Below are 26,844 nucleotides of genomic sequence, written 5' to 3' on the forward strand. Positions count from 1 at the left end.
AAGCTTCCCTCACTTTTTAAACAGATTCTTTTGAAAAATACACATACTTACATAATTTATGGAACATTAGCCTGATATCACTTATTGTAGCATTTGGCTCAACCTAGGTAACAAAAAATATATATCTATAAGCATGCAGGCATTCAAAAAAAGGCTTTTCAAGCTAATCGGTTCCTTTTTACATTTTAGGAAACAGGAAATTAAGGGTGAGCTTCCCTATCTGTGATATGGAGGAAAATGATGCTGATCCATCTCAAACAGGATGCTTCAAACAATTACTAAGAAAATATAACTAAAGCACACGGATCACTCAAAATTTGGTTAAATTGCAGTAATAACATTATGATTACTTACCTTTTCCAAAAAGCATAATTGTTGCTTTGTCTTCCAATCAAGGATTTCAACCTAAGAGAAAATACCAAGTGAATAAATCCGCTAGAACAATCTCGCTGTGACGGCTTCTTGTAGCTGTGTGAACAGGAAACAGTGATCAGACCAACAGTTGTTAAGCTGGTTGCTAAGCCACATTCTGCAACCAGGGGGTGTACATAAGCCTTTTAGCTTCACAGAATGTTAACTGTGATCCACAGAGTCACTGGAGGATAACAACAGAGTGGCACCTAACTGGCAAGTGGAAATTATTATGTCTTGGAGATACCTAGTTTTCAACACCATGACGTATCACCAGACAAAAAAATCTGAAATACTGATATATCACAGTGTCTGAAATAAGGATGGAGCTATGTAGAGGCATTGGCTGGCTTCATGGTCCCCCCCCCCCTTGTGATTTTTGAATAGCACACACACACACACACACACCATGATTTGTGATATATTGCAAGGTCAAAAATCATGAAACCAGTGTCATGACATGGACTTGAAACCAGTTTTGGACAATCTATTGCCCTGCTCTAATTCACATCATGATTCGCAGTATATTGCCAGGCCAAAAACTATGAAACCGGTATCACAATATGGACTTGAAACCGGTTTCTCGTGATATATGAAAATTATCCATGAAATTATCCATGCTGCGCTAAGGATCCTGCAGCTCTGAAGAAATAAGCACACTCTGTTGTGCCAATGTAGTGTCTGGAATGGTGTAAGGAAGTTCATCCATTTTATGCACTGTTTCCAGCCGTATTTGCATTGTATATGAACTTGGTGTAACAGTGCCCTTGCTAGTGCTAAATATTATAGAATCACAGAATTGTAGAGTTGGAAGGGACCCTCTAGTCCAGGCATGTCCAAAGTCTGTTTCAGGGGCCTAATCCGGCCCCTGTGGCAATTTATTTCCTGGGGTAAAATCCTTCAATCTTAAAAAAAAGCTCAACAACTTTCAACTTTGGGGTAAAATCCTTAAAAAAGGTTAACTTTGACTTCATCAAATCTGGCCCTCTTTGAAAAAAGTTTGGACACCACTGCGTCTAGTCCAACCCCTGGAATGCTAGCACAGAGGTGTTATAGTGCCCTATCTTGTCACCACCATGTTCCAGATGGTTCCACCACGTTCCAGGTGGTTCCTTGACTCAGTGAACTTTTACATCAGCTTGATATGTCATTGCATCCCTCCCTGAAATTTTATTTGCTGAGGAAGAAAATTCAACGGAGCTTATTTCTGGGAAGACATGTATACCATATTACATAGGATTGCACTGTATGTATACTATTGTTACAGGAGTGGTATTTTCCCCCCTCATGAATTAAAGCACATTTCTTTAGTACAGCATACAGTGGTACCTTGGTTCTCGAACTCAATCCGTTCCAGGAGTCCGTTCAACGCCCGAAACCGTTCAAAAACCAAGGTGCGGCTTCCAATTGGCTGCAGGAGCTTCCTGCACTCAATCGGAAGCCGCATCGGATGTTCGGCTTCCAAAAAACATTTGTAAACCAGGACACTTACTTCTGGGTTTGCAGCGTTCAGGAGCCGATTTGTTCAACAACTAAGCCATTCGAGAATCAAGGTACCACTGTACAACGTATTTTCCCAATGAACTGCTAAGTCAAATTATGCTTCTTTGAGTATGCAATGTTGTAAGTGGGACATAAACTTTGAAATAATTAAATTTATCAAATGCTCATAGACAGGCCTTTTTTTTTTTAATGTCAGAACTCGCCAGAACTCAGGTACCTCTCAGGTTGACGCTATTGCCATTCTAAGAGAACAAGGGAGGTTTTCATGGTTAGTTCTGGAACTTCTTTTTTCTAGAAAATGACATTTGTTTAAAAGCTCTAAGAGCAATTGCAGGAATAGGTAAAGGTAAAGGGACCCCTGACCATGAGGTCCAGTCATGACCGACTCTGGGGTTGCGGCGTTTATCTCGCTTTATTGGCCGAGGGAGCTTCCGGGTCATGTGGCCAGCATGACTAAGCTGCTTCTAGCGAACCAGAGCAGCGCACGGAAACGCCGTTTACCTTCCCACCGGAGTGGTACCTATTTATCTACTTGCACGTTGACATACTTTCGAACTGCTAGGTTGGCAGGAGCAGGGACCGAGCAACGGGAGCTCACCCCGTCGCGGGGATTCAAACCGCCGACCTTCTGATCGGCAAGTCCTAGGCTCTGTGGTGTAACCCACGTGTGGGCCTAATTACCACCTCTTCCCATTTATGGTTAGCCACTTAGATCCCAGCCCTTTCCTGTTGCTAGATTGTCTTACTTGGTACTTACAACCAAATACCATATTGATCCGCACCCAAAAAAAAATCACTCATGAGAAAAATGCTTACTTTGCAATCTATGAACAAGCAGGCTGGGATAAGAGCAGTGCAAAATGAATTAATCAGTCCTGTGCTGTTATAAAGTGCTTGTGTAAGTGAGCCTCCTTTTGATTTAATTAGAGCAAGAGCATTAATTTCTCCTTATACCCCAAGCACCTGATTACTTCTTAGTACAGTAGTCAAATTAATCTTTCCAAGCATTTCTCCATGTAAGTCTATTTTCAGATCAAAATTCCTCTGCCAGAGTTGGCAATAAACCATGCCAGGGAACTATTTCTTTGCAATTGTCTGTTGCCAAGCAGCAGCACTGGAGGAAATACAAACAGATGCTTGACTGGAACAGTTAGATGAGCATCCACTGAAGAAAAGTTTATCGAGTAGAACAACATCTGCAAAAGACCATCTGACTGTGCAGGGATCACTACTCACACAATGCACATGCATGCACACAACTGTTAATGCAAAGGTGCCCCTTTGTAGACTGTCTAGATCACACAATTGTAATTCCATAGGTATACAGTAGTGGGTTTTTCCTGTTCTAAGCTACACTGCAATATCTGCTGCTTGCAAACTTTATAAAACAATGCCACAGTGTGGAACAAGCATCTTAACATTCACCCACACACCCGGACTCTCTTTGCCTTGGGTTCCCAAGTGCCCTCTCTGCATTGTGCCATGTGTAGCAATGGAACCGAAACCCGAGAAAGCATACGATTCCACCCACCCTTACATGCTCCTAGATCTGCCTATAAATTCCCGCCTCATGCGCCAGCAATGTCCTGATGGAATACGGGTTACCTGGTACCCGCATCCCACCAGGAGTTTGGATTTGATATCCCGCTTTATCACTACCCTAAGGAGTCTCAAAGCGGCTAACAATCTCCTTTCCCTTCCTCCCCCACAACAAACACTCTGTGAGGTGAGTGAGGCTGAGAGACTTCAAAGAAGTGTGATTGGCCCAAGGTCACCCAGCAGCTGCATGTGGAGGAGCGGGGAATTGAACCCGGTTCACCAGATTACGAGTCTACCGCTCTTAACCACTACACCACACTGGCCTAGTTTTGTACCTCATTGGCACAGGTGGAAACCAGTTAGAAGCCATTCACGTTGGCACAGTTCAGAGCAACAGCCCTTTCCTACACAAGACGGGAGTGTAAGAAATTTGGCTGTGTCTTCATTTTTTAAAACTGCTGTTTTGGAAAACACAATTTGAGCCACCTCTCTCTCTAAAAAAAAATTGAAGTTGCTATTGGTCCCAGAAGCTACATGACTCAGCATAGCTGTCACCGCTTAAAACTGCCACTAATATCAGTTAGGGTGGCAGGGGGGATAAATTATTGAGGAAGAGCTTGCTTTTTATTCGTCAAGTACAAATGCTTTTCTTTCGGAAAGAAATCCATGCACTGGAATGACCTATTTCCAAGCCTAGGGTGGATGCAAAAGCCCTCTAAGAAAGCCAACACAGTGAATTCCTAATCATTTAATATTAGTACTTCTCATAATTTGCCTTTGGACTCTGTAAAGCAGACCTACCCATGCCAAAATGCAGCCCAAATATGGCAACTCACCAGGCCTCTAAAAGACTCCTATTTTTCCTGGTTGTCTGGACTCCGAAAACAGGGCACTTGTCAAGGGCCTGGCAAGTCACAATACATGACTGATGGGTTGTGTTCAACCGGGTTGGTTAGAGGTTATGCCAGGTCTCCTGGAGAGAGGCTTTCTTTGCAAAACGCATGCTTATTAATTTTTATATTGTGCTATCCAGAATACAGTGGTACCTCTGGTTGTGAACGGGATCCGTTCCGGAGGCCCGTTTGCAACATGAAAAGAGTGCAACCCACAGTGGCGCGTCTGCACACGCACGAGTCGTGATTCGCCGCTTCTGTGCGTGCGCGTGACGTCATTTTGCGCGTCTGTGCATGCGGGAGCAGCGAAACCCGGAAGTAACCCTTTCCGGTACTTCCGGGTCACCGCGGGACGTGACCTGAAAGAACGTAACATGAAGCGGACGTAATCAGAGGTATGACTGAATAAGACAGTGTTTCCCAACCTTGGGTCTCCAGCTGTTTTTGGACTACAACTCCCATCACCCCTAGCTGGCAAGACCAGTGGTGAGGGATGATGGGAACAGTAGTCCAAAAACAGCTGGAGACCCAAGGTTGGGAAACACTGGAATAAGATTTCAGAGTCCTGATCCAGACAGCTCCAAACACTACAGATGACTCAAGTTAAGTGCTGCTGCTCATAATGTTTCTGACAAAAAACTATTCAATGTATTATTGATGGGTTTGATTCCACACATTATGGGATTGGTCTGCATTATTTAGTTGAGAGGAAAGGCTCATCCCTTTTATGGGTAATTCAGGACAGTATATCTTATTTGCAGATCAAAGGCGCTTGTTAAATATCCCGATAACTTATCTTTGTCTAGTAAAAGAATCTGAACTTTCTGAGTTTCAGAAAGGTAAACAAACAAACCCCAAGCAAGGCACATGCCCAAATGTTGGTCATAAAGGGTGCTTACAGACAGTCATTATTTTGTAGGTGGGATTCAGTGGTGTGCCAACAAATTCTGGTTGTGCAATTAATCTGGTACTCTTGCACAACAAACCCACTCCCAAGAAAAATTGAGGAGCAAAGTGTTGGAAAATTGTAATGGAAAGTGTGGGATTAACAACTGTTTGAGACAGGAGTGCCTGGCGTACTCTGGTCCACGGGGTCACGAAGAGTCGGACACAACTAAACGACTAAACAACAACAACAACATTCATCACCATCTAAACAACAGTCTCAAGGCAATTTACTAAAGGTACTGTAATTAAAAATCATAATACATTTGAAAGAAAATTAAAACCATACAAAGCATGGTTCATTGTTGATTCATTATTGTGCGTTCTCGTGTCTAATTTTTTCTTCACAGGTACTGACTATGCCTATCTGTAGAACACCTATGGACACAGCGTTGGTCCAAATTATGAAATATCTCATGTGCAAGTGCACACTGAAATGAACCACTGCCCTGTGCATTTTTCTTGTTCTCCAGTGTTTTTGCCAACTGTTATTATTTCTGAGTACAAATGTGTAGTATGCATTTCTCTTTGGATCAAGGCCTGAAATACCGGTAGTTTGTTTTTTTAAGTGGGGTAAAGGTAAAGGCAAATGGACCCCTGACCATTAGGTCCAGTCGTGGCCGACTCTGGGGTTGTGGCGCTCATTTCGCTTTACTGGCCGAGGGAGCCGGCGTACAGCTTCCAGGTCATGTGGCCAGCATAACTAAGCTGCTTCTGGCAAACCAGAGCAGCACACGGAAACGCCGTTTACCTTCCCGCCGGAGCGGTACCTATTTATCTACTTGCACTTTGACGTTATTTAGAACTGCTAGGTTGGCAGGGGTAGAGCAGGCAATTAATTTCCAATATTGTTTAGGTGCTTTGAAAAATATTCTATACAAGTATTTCAAGATTAGAAGCTGAGAACAAACTCACTGTTTTAAGATTGGCCACAGGATGTTATTGTTGTTTTTCTGAAACACCTTAAGTTGTTAAATCACCATGCTCAATTAAGATTACATATGTTCAAATGCAGCTCAGATTGCACAACACAAAACCTGACAAGGCAGGTGGCGGTTTAGTCTTCCAGGAAGTTGCCATCGTTGTGGCCAGTGCAATTTCACCTTCACCTATTAGTCTGAAACAAAATCTATGTTCTATTTTCAGTCATAATATACCCAACCCTCTTATAAGCACAAAAGACACTGTTAGCACACTTAGCATGCTAATGAAGGCATGTATAAGATGACAAAGCACAAAATTGGGAGATTTGCTGAAAAGCAGTAGTTTCTCCAATTTCCAAAACAAGCAACCAGCGATTGCTTCAGCACCACATTAAACAAAACCATGTTTGGGTTTAGTGTGTGCTTTGAACCCAGACAAAACACAAGCCATAAACCATAGGAGAAACAGCCTGAGAGTCCTCCCTACCTCCTGGCAAAGGAGCTGGGACGCCAAGGAATGTTAACAAAAATCCCAACTTGTCAAACATAAAACAGTTGGCACGAACCAACCTCCTTTCGGAGTGCTCCTCGCGGGCACAGCTTCTCCTTCGATAGCGGAAGACAGGGCTAAGTGGAGGGACACCCACATTCTCTCCAGAATAGTTGATCAGCTGAATTGTTTTGCCTGGCTGCAGCAGCAAAGGGGAAAGTCTGATTGGGTCCAATTGGATCTACCCCTTTCAGCCTGCAAGGCCCTTTCTGACAAGCTACACCTACCTGCCCCTACATCTGATGTCAGGCAAGCAAAGAGGCATGCTCACAGCACAAGGAAACTTGTCAGGCACAGGCACTCCATGGGTTTGGGTTTGGCAAGGAGCATGGCCTGCAGAGAGTCTGAAGGGCCAGTTAGAGGGGTGTGTTTGGCCTCCAAACCCAAGGTTCCCATCTCTTGTCAATAAAAGCCCTTTGTTGTTCTTAGAAAACTAGGTTGTCAAAGGTGGCAACCATCTCTTCTTCAATCACAAGCAAAAGTTAGTGCAGCAGCTATTACTAGAAGGAAGATGTAACAGCCAAGTAGGTAGGTAATCAAGAAAGGGATGCCTACACAAATCTGGATAGTCAAAGGAGGCTGCCTAATATCAAGTCAGGTCCAAGCCAGGTATTGTCAACACTGGCTGGCAGCAGCTACCAGGGTTCCGAGCAGTCTTTCACAGCCCTACCTGGAGATGCTGAGAGTTGAACCAGGACTTTCTGAAAGCAAAACAGTTCCTTTACCACTGTGCCATGGCCCTTCCCTGAAATCTGTAGTCCATGAATACAGTCCCATGCCTGCCAACATGCATGTGTTGGCTCACTCTTTTAGTGTAAAGGGTTTTTTAAGCTTTTCGCAGAGCAGAAAAAGGTATGTTTGCTGTGGAATGCAAAGTGTATTTGTGCCATGGCAAAGTGGCTGCCCAGGACCCATGAGGTACCGGAATGCCAAGAAAAGTCATTCTCTTCCCACAGAGACATAGAACTCTTGGGCTTCCCTATGGGAGACACCAGCACCTACAAAACCCTAAAACATCAGACAAGGTTCCTGCTCAGGAAAGAACAGGAAAATCTGCTGGTAAGAGACAACCCAACCACCCTCCTCCATCCCAAGCCTGATGGGTCAGGAGGACACAGGACCAACCAAAGGCAAACACTAGATATCAGGTGGGTCTCCAAGTGCATGCTTGGTCTAAAAGTGGGTCCTCCTAGGTCTTCAGACTTTAGGAGGAGTTTAAAGGCCATGCCCCCCTGAGCTGGAGAGGAAACAAGCCCTAGTGGTTGCAGCAAGACAACGTGTTTAAGGATCCAGCGGCAGTGCTGGGTTCCCGCTGGCAGAGAGAGCAGTTGCTGCTCCTTCCCCCGCCCATCATCATCATCATCTCATCATCAAGGCACCCGCCGGCGAGGGACCCTTTGCGAGCCAGCCCAAGGATGGAGGGCGCAGGCGCAGCCTTCTTCCGTGCATCTCCGGAACCCTGGGTCCCCTTGGGGGTTTCTCCCCAGCCCCACTGGCGCGTCCTCCTCCTCCCTAGCGCAGGCTCGCGGGGACACCCACCTCGAAGAAAGTAATCCTGCTGCCCATTTTGCAGGCGGCCGCCCGGCCCCGACTCCAGCTGCCGGCGTAGGGGATGCAATCGGCACCGCCGCCGGCGGCGCCACCTCCTCCTCCTCCACCACCTCCTCCTCCCGTCTGCGCCGCGGATGCACTTTAATTGGGGGGGCCCCGGCCGGTCTTCCGGCCGGTCAGGTGATTCCTTAGCCCCAGGAGGAGGAAGCCCTGCAGGGAAGAAGGTGGAGGGCGCGTCCAGACCGGGGCGGGCAGCGGTGCTCGGCCAGCTTACGCCTTCATCCATCACTCCCGCCCCATCCCCTGGAGGGGGAAGGATGGAGGAGGAGGAGGTGCCGCCGCCGCCGCCGCCGCTGCTACTGCCGCTGCTGCATGCAGCCAGGGTGCGCTCAGCTCCTCAGCAGCTCCGCAGCAAAAAGGGGGGAAAGCAGAGACCCGGAGAGGCGGCGAGGGTTTGCTGCTGCTGGGCGCGGCTTTGCGCCGCGCGCGAGGCGCACAGAAACGCGCGGGAACGTCCACCTGGCCTCTCCATGTGCCTTGGGTTTCCTCACGTGACTACTCACGTCTGGTCGAGTGTTTGCTTGCTTAATACGTATTAATACCTCGCTTTTCCTCAGAAAAGTTCGAAGCAGCTCACAAACAAGAACTAGAAAATATAATAAACACAACAACACTTTTTTATCCTCCCTTAGTCCTCCTGGGTTGCTTGCCACCTGGGTAATAAATTCGGGGGCGGAGGCGGATTTTACACAACATATTCACACAACAACCCAATGAAGGAGAGAGATACATTGGCTGACCCCAGATCACCCAATGAGCTTCCTAGCCGAGAAGAATAAAAGGCCTCCCCTCTACAAATTTACCCCCAACTCTGCTATCTCGTATTGAGAATCAGTCCTCAGTCCAAACATTTACCGAGGTAGCTGTGGTGGTGAATACGAATTCCTGTGACCCGCGTGTGGGGGCTAAATAACAAAAGAAGTGGCAGGCTGTCTGGATTCAAAATGTGGGACCTTGCACACTCTCCAGCAGGAGAGCCCCCAATAGCCCAGTTTAAACACACAAAAATCAAGCAGTGGTATAGTTAGGAATACAGGTTTTTCGACCCTTTTATCCTGCCAGCTTGCAAATACAGCACTCCACCCTTTTGCAACCAACAGACCGCACCCTAGTAAGTAAATTTAAAACGCTTTCCTTACAAGATGTTCCAAAGGTCAGATTCATGCATTTATCCAAGAAGCAGCAGGATACTGGCAGAATACTCTTGGGTAGAAAATACAGAAAGATGGCTTCAAACACACGCTTTAAGCTTACAACAAAGCTTGGACATGCCTTCCTTGGTCAATTAAAATGCCACAGAGAGAAGAAACAGGAATTCCTCCTCATGGAAAAGAGGGGGAGTGACTTGGCTGAGACTAGGAATCCAGCTCTGTCGTTTTAACCCCTTCATTAGCACTCATGCATAGTTATGTATTTGACTGCAATTCCCCATACAGTACATTGGTACCTCTGGTTACGTACTTACCGTAAATTCCTTCTAGAGGTCCGTTCTTAACCTGAAACTGTTCTTAACCTGAAGCACCACTTTAGCTAATGGGGCCTCCCGCTGCTGCCGTGCGATTTCTGTTCTCATCCTGAAGCAAAGTTCTTAACCCAAGGTATTATTTCTGGGTTAGCGGAGTCTGTAACCTGAAGCATATGTAACCTGAGGTACCACTGTAGTGGTAAGCAACATGCCTTTGGATACTAGTGGAGGTGCTGTAACTACTCATAGCCCAGGAGTGGGGATCCTGTGTCCCTCCAGATGTTATTGAACTACAGCTCCCATCAGCTCTGGCAACCACGGCCAGGGATGAGGGGAGTTGTAGTTCAGCAACATCTGGAGAGTGAAAGTTTCCCCACACAACTGACATAGATTCTATGTTGTCTATGTCATATCATCATCACCACCACATGTATTTTGTCCCTGATGGGACTCAAGGCAGCCACATTGTCTGGCAGTAGCTCTCTGGAGTTTCAGACAGAGCTCTTTCCCAGCCTTACCTAGAGAAGCTGAGGACTGAACCTTCTTCTGCAGGCAATGCTGTATGCAACCGTTGCAACAGTACTGAGCTGTCTGCTTTTGCCCCAAATGCAGACTCAGCACCTGCATGATTGGAATCCATGTCAGGTGCTCTAGACTGAGGCCTGTCTGCTCCTCCATCCCATTAAGGCCACTGCAGACTAGGTAAGTGTCCAAATTGGGCCTTGAATACTTGCAGCTGAATATGCAACTCCATGCACAGATGCAAATCATCACTTGATGAAACAGGCATAACACAATGAACATGCATGGGTGCAGAAGCCTAGAAACAACTGTCATATCAGTCTAACCAGATATTTATCTCCTTTTTTATTTTATGAATATTTTACAGAGTTTTATCAGTTACAAAAACATTAAACAAGGCACAGCAAACATATGGTACAGGTTGGGATGTTAAGTAGTTCCAGCCAGTGGGTTGCATTCAACTAAGCTATACTCAGAGTAGAGCAACTGAAATAAATAGGCCTAAGTTTGTCATGTTCATTAATTTCAATAGGTTTACTCTGAGTAGACCTAGCAGTAGATACAGCCCAGTATTTTGCAGGTGGGATTTGAATGTATACAGTACTAGAAAATTCAGATTTGTGCAATTAAGGTGGATTTAAATGCTCTGTTGCCCTTGCACAATAAATCCTTTTTTAAAAAAAGAAGCTGTCTTTTTGCAGTTAGGTGAAATGCATTGAGACGTGTGTAATTAACAAATGATTAATGGGAAGACATATAAAAAGTCCCTCAAAGAAATCAGAACAAATGCTTGATAAAGACCAAATAAAATATAACATCTGCTTCTGACCAGTTCTGCCAGCATACATTTTGTGCCAGCAGCATATTTCCAGTTCTGCCAACATGGAGCTGCCAGCACATCCTATAGCCCCCTCAAGTCAAGGAAAATCAAGTACAGAATTGGGTCCTTAATTGTGCCTCATGCTTACCAGAAAACAACTATCTAGTACTGATGTAGCCAGATTTGGTGTATGATCAGAATAGTGTTTAAGCTCTGCTTTCTAACATCCCTTCCATGCAGCCTTCTGGGATGTTGCCAAGGTTTAGTTAAGCATTATTGGAGTCCAATGGACAGTGATAAATAGAAGCTTGCAGCAGCAAATTCCAAATACTGGAAGGCATTATTTGCATAGAATACACACAAAAGGGGGATTACTTATTCCAAAAGGGGAATATAAATAAATTAGGCATGATTTACAAGTCAGTTTTTGGATTTCATACAAAATGTTATAGAACTCCTCACATCTTGCATTCATATGTTATGCCTTCTCTATTACAGTATTCATATGCTATTGTTCAGCATCTAAAAGCATGCAATTTTGTAAGGATCAGCTACAAAGGAAAAGGGAAATTTAAATATTTCAAATCTTTATATTGGAACTGAGTCATTTTCATGGAGGATACAACTGAGTGCCAGTGATTAGGCACTTTGGACTGATTCGTGCTAAGTTCTGGAGTGAACACAGAACTGTTCAGGACATTTGAGATTTTATTTTTGCATGGGAAAGGGATAGATGCTTCTGTGCTGTTTTCATTGCTTATCCCATAATATGTAGACTTTTGTTCATGTAAAGTAGGACGCCTGTAGACTTGAACACGTTAAAACAGTATTGTCCCTGAAGCGTTTTTTAAAAATGAACAGAATACAATTCTGTGACAGTTGGAAGGAAGTTGATCAATGCTACTTGGGAGTGATCAAAGTGGTAATCGTACACCCACTTATCTGGAGTAAGACCCACTAGGTTCAGTGGGACTTAGGTCCAAGCAGATATGTAGATTGCAGCTTGAAAGTTCCAGTCCCACCACCATTCTGGGAAAGAAGCAAATCCAGGGCATCGAATCACACAATGATATATTAGGAAACCTGCTCCTCAGACAGGTGCTTTGGATTCATGGAATACTTTCATAATTCAGTAATTTTATCTCTTGTTGAATGCAGTTAATTTTTCAGCACATAATTTAAAGAATCACAGCTTTCAAAACCAGCCATGCTGATGAGTTCCAAGCTACACAATGCTACACTTCTACCCTCCCTGACAAAGCGGTCTGTGGAAATCAAATTGTGCTCAGCTTGCGACACCCTTTCGAAAATAAACGCATAGCTGTCAACCGTCCCTTATTTGGCAGGAAACTCCCTTATCCCAGTGCCGTGTCCTGCTGCTGTCCCTTATTGATGATGTCCCTTAAATTTCCCGGGTTTCATGCTCGCCCAGCTCGGGAGGGAAGCAGCGGCTTGGAGTCCTCCGCCGTGAGAGCGCACGCACAAGCTGCCGCGTCTCTCCCTTTTCCCCCTCAGGGGCGCGTCGTGAGGAGACGGGTGGCGGTGGGTGGGCAGGCAGCCCCTCTCTTGCGAGACTTCTGCCATGCTGCCAGGGGAAGCTGGAGGCGGCGGCGGCTGAGGAGGCAGCCTGAGGGAAGAGGGGATGGGGAGGGATGCAGAAGGGCGGTGCTTCTTCAGAGGCCGCGGCAGCCCCACAACCGCCTCATGCCGGACTCGCGGGTGGCATGGGCGAGAGTCTCTCTCCCTCCCCTCCTCTCAGGCGGGGAAGGGCCGATGGAACTCCTCACACCAGGACGATGGCAGCCCCGACGTGCTGCTTAGCATACCCTCCAAACAGTGCAGCATCTTAATGTAGTGATTTCCCCCTCTGCATCCCTTTCATAACTCTATTTTTATAATCCATATAATCCATCCATAGTTCAAATTTTTACTACAAGTTTTCTGTCAATCCTACCAATGTATGTAACTCTTTACAATAGCCTTTCAACTAAATTATAAACTTTCCCCATTCTTTATTAAAGAGGTCCTCTTCCTGGTTTCTAATTCTGCCTGTAAGCTTTGCCATCTCGACGTCGTTCATCAGTTTTGTCTGCCCCTCTTCTTTGGTCGGAGTTGTAGACGCTTAGGATCATCTAGTCCAACCCCCTGCAAAACACAGTCAGTGGCAGCAAAAGCAGCATGGATCCATCAGTGCCGGATTTCTGTATAGGCTAAGCAAAATCCCTTATTTTGGCTGCTGATCCCTTATTTTCGAGGCTGCTGGTCCCTTATTTTCAAATCTGTAAGTTGACAGCTATGTAAACGGGTCTGTCCAGGATCGTGTCGTGAGCATCCTTCCGGCGCCATGGCGCTCGAGTTTCCGTAGCCAAGCAGGCCCCCCCCCCACCTCACTCAACACAAGGTGCCCTTACGCGGGAGGGGGGGCGAGAGAGAAAACGACTTCGTTATGCGCGGCTGCTGTGGGGCGGGTGTTGGCGCGAAAGGAGCGTCTGCGACGGGCTGAGGTCCTTAAGGTAACCGGCAGGGGGCGCTGCTCCAAAACACGCTCCCGGCGGAGAGACCGGGTGAGGGCAGCACGCATCGCAGCTGTCACGGCACATGCTCCTGACTGCTGGGCATGCGCACTGGCAGCAAGAACTCCCCTCTATGTGTTGTGTGGGGTTCAGCTGGGATCAAAGCAGTTGGCCGCCGCCGTTGGGAGGGCCCCTTGCGCGCGCTCCCCGCTCCCTTGTGGCTCTCTCTGTGTCCGTCCCGAGCCACGTGACCGGGGACGGTGACAAGGCACTTTTCCCCTCCTGCTGAGTCACCGTCCCTTGTCTGAAGGGAAAGCGAGGGAAGGAAGCAGAGCGGCGCCGCAGACTCTGCCCGGGTCGAGTCCCTTCCTCTTCTCCTTCCTCAGGACCCGGCGGCCAGGGGCTTCCAGCGGGCGGAGAGAGCAGGCGGCCAGCGCACATGGGGACCGAGAGCGGCAGCGCCGGGGTGCTGCTGGGGCAAGCGGGCACCCTCAACCTGCAGACGGGCAACCTGCTCAACTGGGGGCGCCTGAGGAAGAAGTGCCCGGCCACCCCCAGCGAGGAGGTGAGCCTGCGGGAAGCGGGGAGGAGACGCGTGGACGGTCCATTCTGACGACCCGCTCATGTTGGGTCGTGAGAACGCGGAGGCGCGGGTCCCGATTCTTGCTCTCCGCGCGGGATGAGCTCCCCCCCCCCCAAAAAAAATACCCCACCAAAGCCAGGCCGCTGCGATCGACCGCTCCCTCATAAATAATACATATGGGGGCTGACAGGCGGTTTTTTTTGTTCCTCGTCGCGGAGCCTTGAAAGGGGTTATTTATTGTCTCCTTTCTGTGGCAAAAGCAGCGGGAAGCAGCGCTGGGTATGTGTGTTCCCAAAGCACGTTGGTTTTATTGACTGGGATTTTAGTTGCTGTTATACGTCTCTCTCGCGTTGAAAAGAAGAAGAAGAGGAAGACCCCAAACAGCACGGAGACGATGATTTGAAAACAATGTGTTGGTATTAAAATCCAGGTCTCTGTCTGAATCGGGGTGGAGGAGAATTAAAGCTTTATTGATTTCCTGGTTCTCTGCTCCGCTTTAGCCGGGGAGTTTGTGGGTTCAGAGCAATGTTGGAATTCCACCACGGAGAGTTATCTTTTTTAGAAGCCTCATTGTTAAGTAGATATTTGTTTATGTTGCTGTGTATTTTTCTCAGTGCAAAAACAATTTGCTTCTTCCACTGTATTGTGTTTTTGTCCAACGCCTTACAGGTTGCTTCCAGGCAAACAACCTGTTTGTAGAGCATTCACCTGATTTGTTTTGCACAAAGTTTGTAGGCAGGTTATATGACGTCGCACCAAGCAATTGTTATCACTTTCCTTGCTGCAAAAAGTCTGATTTTGTTTGGAAAGTGGTTTGTTGCCCAGTAATGTGCGCTGCCGCAACTTCCTGGTTTGTCACTGATTCCCCATCTGAAAAATTGTGATAGCCTCAAAGCATCCTTATTCTCTCTTAATAGCCTTAAGAGTAGGGTTTTTTTTAAACATTGAAGCCCATCACAATTTGTTAACGAGTGCTTTCTACTAAATTTTGGACATGATTAAAAAAACCCCTCTTAACAAGTACTTAGGCGAAAAGACTCCCCAAACATTTCTACATAATGTTTGGTATACTGTCAGGGCATACACTTCCACTTTAATTTATCCTGCTATGTTTCCCCTAATTTTTTCTGAATCATAAGCAAGTGACTTTTTCCAAATCTCTTGCTAGCATTTTAGCAGTTTGATGAGCTGTTGCATGTTTGATCAGGCAACTTACTGGAAATTGGATAGGCAGTTATGCCTTTGACATCAGCCTAACTTAACTACTCAACACCTTGTAGTGCTAAAGGTTTTTACATTAAATCTGTTTAGGCTTTTTACCCCCCCAAACTTGTTAGCTAAACATATGTCTAGCTTAGCAGTTAAATGTGAGCACCTTGAACTGTGTTGCAGCATGTAGCTGCAAAAACTTCCTTGCCTCACCCTGGTTGTAATTGACGTATGGAATCCTATTGTAATTAGTTTGGCATCATATTGCCTCTTCAGGCTATACTGACAGGCAGCGCTGTATTGGTCTTATGCTTGGGGGTCAGTCCTTTTTAAACAGCCTAAAAATGGTCCTGTAAAACTGTATTTCATTCTAATCATTTTCTTTTTGTTTTATTACTTATTAAATTTGTATACCACCCTTCATCCAAAGATCACAGGGAGGTTCACAACACAAAAGTACAAAATGAGGACACAAAATCCATAATAAAAACAAAAACAAACCAATAACTCCCCCTCCCACAGATACATTTAAAAGAACATAGAATTTTAATCAGCCGGATTAAAGAAAAACATTTCCCCCCGGCACCTAAATATATGTAATGAAGGCTAATATAAATAAATAAATTTTATTATGGCTAATACATTCTATTCAAAGCTTCTAGACAAGATATCTTCTGGACTAAAGTGTTCGTGTATCATATTGACCTAGTTATTTTCTTATAATTGTCAATTTCCTTCACCCCCAGTGTGCCGTAAGGTGATATATTATAGTATTTTGTAACCCCAAGTAGTCATCCTCAGCTTGAGGAAAGTTTTTCCCAAGCTTACTTTTATTCTCAGCTATCCCACAATAACCATTTATACTCAAAACAGTATTTAGAGGACTTTTGCTTTCAGATCATACTTCCACCTTGATATGAGAAGAAAAGTTTATCACAGCCACAAATCACAATAACCTTTTTTTCGCCCTTTAAAAGTACGCATAGTGAGTGTGTAGCAATAATTAAAATTTGCTTTGTGGCTTCTTGGGAAAGTACATTGCTAATCTATTGGATAACTGGCTTGCCATGTTGTTGTTTTTAATTATTATTCTAAAGATGAGGTTCAGTTCTTAGCACTGAGCATCTATAAAGCCAGCAGCTTAGTTTCAGAACATGGATTACGAGGCTTGGGAGCCATTGTTCTGCAAACTATAGGCCCCCATACCATTCTGAGGTAGTAATGAAGTTATGTTTGGCAGCTATCCCGTAGCCTGCTTGAATATAATGAAAGCCTCAGTTCAAATCAAAATAGAAGTGAGTACTACTTTTACAATAGGCAGGGTGGGAGCAGTGCTAGTAATAATAGTAAACTACAACACAGTTTGTGTAGTTTATTGTTGTTCTTAGTATGCTGCTATTAGAGAAGTTGTGTGATTTTTATGAATTTCATGTGCTATTGTGCGAATGTGCTGATATTATAATGTATTTGTATTATGCTTATGTTTTTAAATATGTTGCGTGTTGCTTGGGAAACCCTTGTGCAACAAGCTATTAACGAGTCTAATTAATAATAATACAATACTTCCCTGAAGGGAACTGCTCTGACACGTGTAAAATATACGTACCAGAAGCATGGGTTCCTATTTTACTATCTTTTTTCCTCTGCATACAACTACAGTATTGTTTCTAACCCAGTGGCTTTCAAACTGAAAGCCAGAAAACGGGAGTTCCTCAGTGAGAATATCAGTAGAAATGGACAGGTTTTCTGAAAAGACTGTGCACCACAACTCGTCTGGCCCTGTAATGTGTAGCTGCAGGGAAGGGTTGGGTGTGTTACAGGGCGTAGTCTCAGTTCATGCTAGGTGATGGTAAATGGCATTCACTGGCTGCCAAAACATTTGGCCGGCAGCCTACAAAAACCGAGTGTGGCTCATAGAATACACCCCAGAATCCTTTGGAGAGATTCCTCAGCACAGACCACTCAGTGGGGAAGGGGTTCCCCAAAGCTAGAAACTTTGAAAACCACTGTTTTGGTTTTACAGCTGGGGAATTGAGTCAGATAATAAATTTGAAGCTTATTTCTGTAGCTGCGCTTTTTACACTTTACAAACTGTCCAAAGCCATCACAGCAGGGAACACTAAATATGAGGGCTGTTAACTGATTAAAGAATTATTAGTTGGCCTCTTAACCAATGAAGTTAATTGACAAGTTATGTTTAAATACCGTAACATAGTATCAGAATCTCAGTTAAAAAGGTGCCTTTCTGAAGTTCTAAAGAGTGTGAGGTAGCTTCCAATTCAATAGACAAACGCTACTCTATTCTAGTACTAAAAGTCACATTTAGTTTTCTCATTCTGAAAGTTTGGCAAAATTAAACATGCCCACAACATGCTTAATATTTGCCTTTCATTGAATTGTTTCACAACAATTAAATCACTCAAACCATTTTAAAGCTTTACTTAGGCTGAATTTGTAGCTTTTGCAAATGATCTTTGCATGAGAAATAGACTACTACAAGACCAGGTGCTAGATTTTGCTTCTCTTCCCTTTTTAAAAATAATAATGGAAGTTGTTGCTCATTCAGACCTGGACTCAAACTTCCCTATGCCTTGTTAACTGAAAAAGTTAATTGATCATTCCATTCAGTATCAGCAACCCTCAATTCAGATCACAGTGATGTTGAACAGGAAGTTGAAACTTGTCCAAAGAGACATAAAGAAGACAGTGGTCTATTGGTGAACCACTGGCTAATTTTTAGATGAAGGCTTATTGCCGACTGCTGGGTTTGCTGGATTCTGGTACAGAGAAAGACACTTAGTTTCTTAAGCAAGAGTTCATACCTGTGGTTCTAGCTTATATGTTACATAAACCACTGTTTTTTGTGACAGGAACAAGCCACAGCAAGCCTTACATTCTTGTACCCCTCCGCTGCCCTCCTCTAGCACAATTTTCCAGTTCTTTAGGTTTTGGTGACTTGTTCCTCCTTTTCTTTGCCCCCAAAAGTCATGAATCTGCTGCATTATTTGAGGGTTCCTCTCATTTCCCATTTAGGCCCCTGATGTGACCTTATGCAGGCCACCCGCTTTGCCTAATGGGAGAAGGGAGCAATACTTTAAAACCAGCATGGTGAATTGCAGAAAAAATAGGATTCCTTTCCTTTTTACTGTTTCCTGTTTACATTTGTCCTCACATTTTGGTTCTATCCCTGTACCCAGATATAACTTGCTTAGTTTGTGTGCATAAGAGAGAAGATATAGGAATCAGCAGAGGCAAGCTTAATTTCCTTTTCTCACTGTATTGCAAAATTGAAACCAAGCGGTGTTGAATAGTGAATATGTTGCTTTGCAGCTGCGGGATTGCATTCAGAAAACCTTAAATGAGTGGAGTTCAAAGATCAGCCCAGATCTATTGCAGGTAAGTGACCTTTCCTGTTTTGTGTTTCCTTGCTAGTATGCTTGTCAAATAATTAGAATTTTCTCTGGCCCAATCTCAGTCTGTCCTTGTTAAATGAAATTTATTGCTGAGGAGAGAAACAATATAATGAAAGTTATCATAGAAGAATTAAAGTGTCTTTACCTGGAACCAAAATGATAATAAAGTCAGAGGCAGGCATTCCTTCCCATTCCAAAGAGTAGGGAGGGGCAGGTGGAGAGCTTCCACATGTCTGGTCACTGCCCTCCATATGCTTCTTTGTGACACAGAGAAGGATCTTGCAGGGCAAATGGAGTGTCCAGACAGGTTCCTGTGGGAAGACGTGATCCTTTAGGTAATTGGAATCCCAAGCCATTTAGGGCTTTAAATGTCCAAAGCAGCACTTTATCATGGACTGAATGGACACAGAGGAATGGTGGGAGGCATCAGCTGGGGAACCCGCAAGGACCCAGGGCTTGGTGGTGGGACAACAACGAGTCATCAGAGGGAGAAGAGGAAGAAGATTGGGAAGAGGTGTTGGAAGCTGGAGAGGTAACAGGGTTTAAGTGAGCAGGGAGAGTCAAGTTCCCCTCCCTTCTGTTCTCCCAGAACCAGAAGAGGCATGAAGAGGGAAGAGCAAAAACAGGCACACTGGCAGGGTCTCAGATTGCTTGGGAAGGACCTGGGAGAGGAGGAGACTTAGGCAGCTGGGGTAAGACAGGGACCTTGATTCTCCACAACTGTCTCATAGGGACAATATTTACCGAGAAGAGTTGCTGTGCTTATGAGGCCTGGCACTACTGAGCAGACCTTGTTTCTTCTAATAAAGAGTTAATTTCGCTTACTCCATGTGATTTATTGCTGACCCACTCCTGCCAATCCCATTTTGCAATTAGAACGGGGCCAGAGGCCCTGTAATTGAATGGTTTGTGTAAACATAACCCCGTGACTGTTTTTATTTTCTTTTTAAAACTGTTTGTTGCATGTGTTTTTATTTCATGCCCTGCATTTTTGAGGCTGAATGCAGGCATAACATAAAACGAGGACTCTCAGAAGATGTGTAGTGCTACAAATCTGCCTTCCATACTGAAGATGTGCTTTGCCTTTCACGCAGTTTGATGAGGTGCTTGTCAGACTTGCCCTCTGTGGCCTCCAGCTGTGCAGTGTGGACCAGGCCTTTTGCAACTAGGTACCTTGGACAGGGGGATTCCAGGACTTTTGTCTCAAGCATCTACTGCAGAGTTGTTTGCTCTCCCTCCCTGCCCCATATGAAAACAGAATTTTGGTGAAGCTCAAAGCTGCTTTTTATATGTCTTCTCTAATGACACAAGATGTGCTTAGCTGCCAATACTGGTAAGCTACTACTGACTGTCAACATATTTATTTGCAGGAGCTGCCTGAAACCCTTGAATGTACTCTAGCCCAAGCAATAGAAAAGATCAATCCTGAAGAAAGGGAAGAACTGAAAGTTTCAGGTATAATTTGTTTGTTGACTTCATCGGGAGAAATGGGATGGAGCAGGGCCCAGTGTTAGTCAACCAGCTTCTTAGCTACAGAGAGTCACCTTCTTATGGGGACTTATGGAATATTAAATTCAATAGGTTGGGGAATTGAGTAAGAGGTCCAGCATAGCACAGCTTAACATTGTTATGAATGAATGGGGCAACAGAGCTGAAAGGCAACAGAGTCTGCCATTGGCCAGGAGACCAAAGCTCGTTTCTCTGCATATTATATGCTGCTTTAGTTCAATTACCTTCAGTAAAGTATCATCACTTACTTTCTCTTGGGACTCTTATCTGCATTATTCTAGTCACTCTGCTGACAAGGATTTCAGTCGAGGATCTGCTAACTAAACAACCTGATGAATAATTCATAGGACAAAGCAATATTATTTATTCCATTTTAATATTTTTATCCTGCTTTTTAGACAGTTGTCTAAAAGGGATCCCCAAAGGGGATCACAGTAATAAAAAGAAAGACCTGGGTATATTTGAATTGAATATGCTTCCTTCTGAGAAAACACGGTTAGCATTGTACAGTTAAGAGTTCATCTACATTTAGGCTGTGTTTACATCATGATTTAGCATTATGAGGCAAAGCCTTTGCAAGTCTCTGGCTTGCACGTACATGCACACCGCAGGTTTATTTATCTGGCTTGCTCTGGAGAACTATAGTTAAGAGTGACCCCAGTTAAGGATACTGTGGTTAATAAAAAATAGAAGCAGAAATGCTTGATCGCCTCCTCACAGCCACACCAGAGGAGAGGGGGGAGTGCATGAGCCCTGGGCTTGCTCTCATAACACTGAGCTATAGTTTCATGCAGATGTATCCAAAGTGCGCACCGCCAGAACTTTGGTACTGCTTTGCTTATATATCATTGCATCCATATTGCTCTTTCCAAAGTCTGTACTCAACAAAAATCTTCAGGATCATCTCATAGCCTCAGGCAATGCATATCTTTTTCTTTCTTTTCTTCCTTAAAGCAGCTGATGCCACTGTTGCAACGCTGGAAGTAAAATGAAAACAGAACTGGGACAAATGTGAGGGAATGACCAGTTGCATAATGCATCAGCCTGTGAGCTTCCAGAGGCCTCTGGCTGTCGGATACAGAATGGTGTGTTAGGTGGTCTCCTTCAGTAAGGGGCAATTCTGAAGTTTCTCATAGAGAGGGCAGACACTTCTAGGATACAGCACACTTGCAGTAGGGTTGTGGAACCATCCTAGTTCTCTGTATAGATAGCGGCTATCCTTACACCCTGAAAATGAAAACAGTTGTTAGTTCAAAAATAGCTACATAAATAGTTCCAGTTACAGATAGGTAGCCGTGTTGGTCTGCCATGGTCAAAACAAAATAAAAAAATTCCTTCCAGTAGCACCTTAAAGACCAACTGAGTTAGTTCTAGGTATGAGCTTTCGTGTGCATGCACACTTCTTCAGATACCTTCTGAAGGTATCTGAAGAAGTGTGCATGCACACGAAAGCTCATACCTAGAACTAACTCAGTTGGTCTTTAAGGTGCTACTGGAAGGAATTTTTTTATTTTGTTTTAGCTACATAAATATTAGTAAATCTTGCTTGTGTGCCAACCTGGGTCTCTCTTGGGGTTGGTATTGAAGGTGCAGCCATTAATCTTTCATATACGCTTCCTGAACAACAAGTTAATGAACTACTTTGAACCAAGGTTTTTATCTGAGTTGATAAGGCAATCTCAGTTCCATCAATGATTCTAAGAGAACCTACCATAAAATAAAAAAATCGGGCATCTATTGTAAGTGAAATCAAGAAGCAGGTTTTTCATCACGTTCTAGGCAGAGCCATGGGCTAAGGCCAAGTGTGAGGAACCTTTGTCCCTCCAGATGTTGATGAACTACGACTCCCATCATCCCTGGCCATCAGTGATGCTTGCTGGGGCTGATGGGATTTGGCTGAAGGACCAAAGGTTCTCCAACCCCTGGCCTAACAACATAAAACAACATTTCTGCCATTCTTTAACTCATCCAGTGCGTCAGGAGCTCATTGGCAAAAATTCCTTGTCTTCACATGTAGAGAAATAATCTGTGGGCCGCTGTTCACCAAAAGGACCTGAGCAAACATGTCTTAAGTCAAATTGCTTTGAAATCTAACCTTTCTATAAGCTTGTTTTGAATTTCATCTTAATAGGAGGCTTGCCTAGAAATCTATAAACCCAGAAATAACCTAGAGCAGCAAATAACCCTTAGCTCAGTCTCTGAAAGGCGGACATCAGACTTTTTAACTGGAACAATTGGTGTTCTTGGGAATTAATTGCTTTTTGGAGGGGAACTTCTTGCATTTGTTGTTATTCTTGTTGCTTTATAGCTAAGTTGTATTTGTGCAAAACATCAACTTAAAGGAAGGAGGAGGCTGCATAATTCTTCCCAGCCTTACTAGGAGACTGGAATTTGAACATGGGACCTTCTGCACTCAAATTATGTCCTCTGCCGCAGTGTTTTGGTCATTAATCTGTGCAGATTTGATGTGCTATTAAATGGTCAGAAACACAGTTGGGAATTTGCATTATTTGCAGATGTTGCTTTCCCTTATTAACTCGTCTTTTATTTTCAGCAAAATTGTTTATCGCGGGATCAAACACTTCATCAATCAGAGAAGCAGTCAGTATGAGTAAGTTGGCAACTTACATTTGAACATATCCAAAGTTTGCAGGGTCTTTTCTGGCTCTGAAACAGAGAAGCTTTTCCTAGTCATGAATGTTTTAAACATCTATTGACCTTTGTACCTTTTCCCTACTGTCTTTGAACAAAGTTGGCAGACAGTGAAATGGAGGCGGGGGTTGGGAATCACTTTCAGTCGAGGGGCTGCATTTCTTGTGGTTTCCTTTTCAGGGTCCATCTTTCAAATAATAGATGCAGCTAAAAGGAATGTGAGCAGAGCTGACCAGCGCATGCATACATACCTGAACATACCTCACATATCACATGTATGCTTACATATACAGCACACAACACACACATAATTAGGTTTGGGGGGAAAGTTTGCATTGGAGACAATAAGACTTCTAACCTAAGTGCAGTTGGGTGAGGGTGCATTTCCAGCAAGGGGGTATGGCGGCTGTGACCCTCCTCACAATTGACCATGCCACATTTCGGCTTTGGAAGAGTGGGGCTCCTATTGGCTTTAATATTGGGCTTTTTTCAAACCTAATTTTAGTAGGCCAGACGTGCACACTGACTTAACTAAGAACTGGAAGAAATCCAGATTTTGCATTGCAGAGCAAGCTTCAATTCAAGCAAAAATTAGTCTTTTGTTTTTCTGATAGCTAAACTCTGAAAATAACCCTTTTGTGTGGTTTCTTTGGTGTACCATTGTATATTCAGAACTATTAAGAACCCTGCTTTCCTTCCTCTCTTTTCAGCATATTTTGCTGAAAAGTAATACCTATTGTATAGGTTCTTTCTTGTAATTCAAAAATAGTTTAGCTTGATCTTGTAAAGTTGATTTGTCTCTGCATGGATTTTGTGGATTCAGGGAATTGAACATTTATACAAGGAGATAGAATAAATGATCACAAGTAGATTTGTGTTTCTTAAAGCCTCCTGTAATTCATTTTTATTCTATTTAAGCATGAAAGTTTCTCTCTCTTTTTTTTTAGCATGTTCTGCCCTTGGTGTCGACCAGTTAGATTCCGTGATAATTGCTCCTCCTCCAACCGAAGACGGAATTAATCTTTCCTTAGAATATTTACAACCTTACTGGGCAGAGCTTGAAAACTTAGTTCAAAACAAAAAGATTGTTGCCATAGGGACTTCTGATCTAGATAAAGCACTGTTGGAGCAACTGTTCTTGTGGGCGCAGGTAAGAGGCAGTGTTCAACTGAAATAACCTGGATCTGCTGCTTTTTCTGTTAATATGTTCTGCTGAGTATATTATGAAATCAGATCCATTTTTAAACCTGAGTACAATATAGGCAGTGTATAGCCAGCTGGGCAAGTGAGTAGTTGCATTCATATGTTTGATATGTGCAGCATTAAAAAAAAATTAGAAAACAGAGCAACTTTCCATTGTCATAAAGAATGTGCAGTCACTTAATTAAATATAATGTAAGGCAAACACCATAGCGCTCTTATATTTAAAGGAAAGCTGAATTTTTTACTTTTTCATAGGTGAAACCAAGCAGTAACCAGGTGAATCTTGCATCCTGTTGTGTGATGCCACCAGATCTGACTGCATTTGCTAAAGAGTTTGATATCCAGCTTTTGACTCATAATGATCCAAAAGGTAAGGTCCTGTTAATTGTCTTGATAGAGTAGACCAAAGGTCCATTTATGCTTTGCCATTTTATGATCATTAAGAATTAGGTGTATTATCACAGAGTTAGTTCCATATTCTGTGTAGGGCACAATGTATAGAAAAAGAACATTTTCTGGATGCCAGCTTAAGTCAAAGCCAGAATAGCTCAGCCCAATGTTTGAGGACAACATGTGCATACGGTGCACTGCCTGTTACCATTTGAGCAAAGAATTCATTATTCCCACCTTTTTAAGAATGAATTTCTGACAAATATCACTTGTAAGTTTGGAGATTTAAAAAAACTGGTATTGATTTGGACTTAATGCAGTCAAGGAACTCATTAAGCAGGCAAAACATAAGGTCATTTGTAGAGATAACACCGTAGCAAAGATGGGCATAGCAATAAGTCAGGAGATAAATCCTGCAGCGCTGGATTGGTTTGAACAAACCTGAACTTTTAAAATAATGTCCAAACTAATGTATTATAAAAGGTCAAGTAATGAACAACTGTAGAAGGTTCTGGAGTGTTGGTCTTGGTGATCTTCTGGCATGTCAAATATCAGGACTGTGTTCAACCATGTAGTGTGTTTGCTTTATTGTAATTACATAGATACATAGTTCAAATATGATTGGCATTCAGATTGGTATTCTGAATGCTGGTAGCTCAATTTCCTAAAAGCTTTGCTAATCATCACCTTCTCCTGTCCCTGTTCTAACCTTAGAACTCCTTTCCGAAGCAAGCTTCCAAGAAACACTTCAGGAAAGTATCCCAGATTGCCAAGTGCATGAATGGACTCCACTGTGGCTTCTGCGATATTCAGTCATTGTTAAGAGCAGAGGAGTCATCAAATCCAAAGGCTATATCTTGCAAGCTAAAAGAATCCCAGCATCTTAAGATGGACCTTGGCATTAACCTGTATCTAAAAGGCCCTGTCTCTGCTATATCATTGCACCAAGATACAAACTGGAATTTGTAAAGACCAAAATGTTTTATTATCAAGTAGTCAGTGAAGCCCAAATTACATATTGGAGTAAGAGGCTGATACCATGTTTCTCTATCAATTTCCTTTTATTTCATACATGGGTGTTTTGTGTTGAGTTCAGCTTGCTCACTTGTGAAATATTATTTTTCATTAACTGTTCGGGTGATTTAGAGATGATATATAAATAAAAATATTTGAAATATTTTAATGACTAATATAAACAGAATTTGACTAGGTATATTTTGATTGAAATATTTCTGTTTGCAAGGAGTAATGTAACTTGTTAAACCTTATTGCTGCTAAGCGGACAGCAGAGTAAATTTGGGAACACTGGTGGAATGAGCACTCTGATTTTAAACCAGAGATGTAAAATTCAGGGTATGCAAGTAAATTGTTTAATATATTCATGAATGTACTTCCCCACCACTCCTGTCATAATACAGTGTAATACTTGTATTATGTAACTTTTTTCTTCTATCATGTCTATACTACATTTCTCTTGATATACGCCCAAGGAGATGGTGTTTCTGTATTGGAGAGCACTGGTCAAAAATATAATTAACTTTGTCTAAGTTTACCTAGTTTCATTTTGCCAGTGCTAAAGCATGATTTACATTTTGAGACCCATAGAAAGATGATTGGCTTTGTAGTCCCCCAAAAAAGCAGGAGACCCAATTCTGTCTGAAAATCAGCTGTCATAGTTAAACGAAAATTAGTTTGGGTTGGTTCCAGACTGAATAAGCGTATAGCCACTGAAATAAATGGAATTTGTTACTCATGACTGACTTAAATCCTGATGATTTACAGCAGGTCCACTCAAAGCATAACTAAGGGCTTATCCACACTTTTGCTTTTCCCACCACTTTATCCTGGGAAAACCTATACACTGCTGAATCAGAGCAGACGTCAATTGGGTTTTCAATGGATTGAAGTTTCCTCCGATTCAGTGGTAAAGAGCAGGTTTTCCTGGGGAAAGTGGCTGGGCAAATGGAAAACCACTTGGACCCGTTCAAAGTGTAGGCAAGCCCTTTGTGTAGCATCAACCCTTTGTTTTTGTCAACTAGTTTGGTGCATTCAATCTTCTGGACTGCCTTTAACCTATGGAAACTTCTATACAGTAACTGAAGCAGTTTTCTAGTTTTTCATTTAGTGTATAGCCAAATACATTTTGGAGGTTTTACACCATTTGAGGAAGGTTAACATTTGTAGTTGTAT

The 26,844-nt window shown here is 43.5% G+C and overlaps 2 protein-coding genes across 14 annotated transcripts in view; one reads left to right on the top strand and one right to left on the bottom strand.

Annotated features, from left to right (window-relative positions):
* Positions 1-9,654, bottom strand: part of LOC309343913 (very-long-chain enoyl-CoA reductase-like) — a 48,663-nt gene extending 39,009 nt beyond the window's left edge. For 9 of the 13 annotated variants that reach the window (XR_014157410.1, XR_014157411.1, XR_014157412.1 and 6 more), the window contains exons 1-3: positions 8,304-8,819; positions 355-405; positions 52-103 (exon numbers count right to left, since the gene is read on the bottom strand). Coding sequence is in view for 8 of the 13 variants with exons in the window: in XM_081866134.1 (XP_081722260.1) it covers positions 52-103; positions 355-405; positions 8,304-8,330 (130 nt within the window). In the remaining 5 variants the exon portion in view is untranslated. Of the gene's footprint in view, positions 1-51; positions 104-354; positions 494-8,303; positions 8,820-9,514 lie in introns of those variants that run through there. The other 4 variants (XM_081866137.1, XM_081866133.1, XM_081866131.1 and 1 more) reach the window with 4 other exon arrangements.
* A 4,167-nt stretch (positions 9,655-13,821) lies between these two features.
* Positions 13,822-26,272, top strand: GCLM (glutamate-cysteine ligase modifier subunit). The gene is made up of 7 exons (XM_081866166.1): positions 13,822-14,260; positions 18,818-18,883; positions 20,271-20,355; positions 22,964-23,020; positions 24,009-24,211; positions 24,520-24,634; positions 25,369-26,272. Exons 1-7 carry the CDS (start codon positions 14,135-14,137, stop codon positions 25,539-25,541), a joined length of 825 nt encoding a protein of 274 aa, XP_081722292.1. The 5' UTR covers positions 13,822-14,134; the 3' UTR covers positions 25,542-26,272.
* The last annotated feature ends 572 nt before the right edge of the window (positions 26,273-26,844 follow it).

Source organism: Podarcis erhardii (genome assembly GCF_964252035.2).
Source record: "Podarcis erhardii genome assembly, chromosome: 6".
Lineage (NCBI taxonomy): Eukaryota > Metazoa > Chordata > Lepidosauria > Squamata > Lacertidae > Podarcis > Podarcis erhardii.

Bases quoted from the DNA above. Each gene is read 5' to 3' on its own strand.
- GCLM (XM_081866166.1), top strand. From the start codon at position 14,135: ATGGGGACCGAGAGCGGCAGCGCCGGGGTGCTGCTGGGGCAAGCGGGC. The intron at 23,021-24,008 runs GTAAGTTGGCAA...CTTTTTTTTTAG, and splicing joins CAGAGAAGCAGTCAGTATGA to CATGTTCTGCCCTTGGTGTC. The intron at 24,635-25,368 runs GTAAGGTCCTGT...TTCTAACCTTAG, and splicing joins GACTCATAATGATCCAAAAG to AACTCCTTTCCGAAGCAAGC.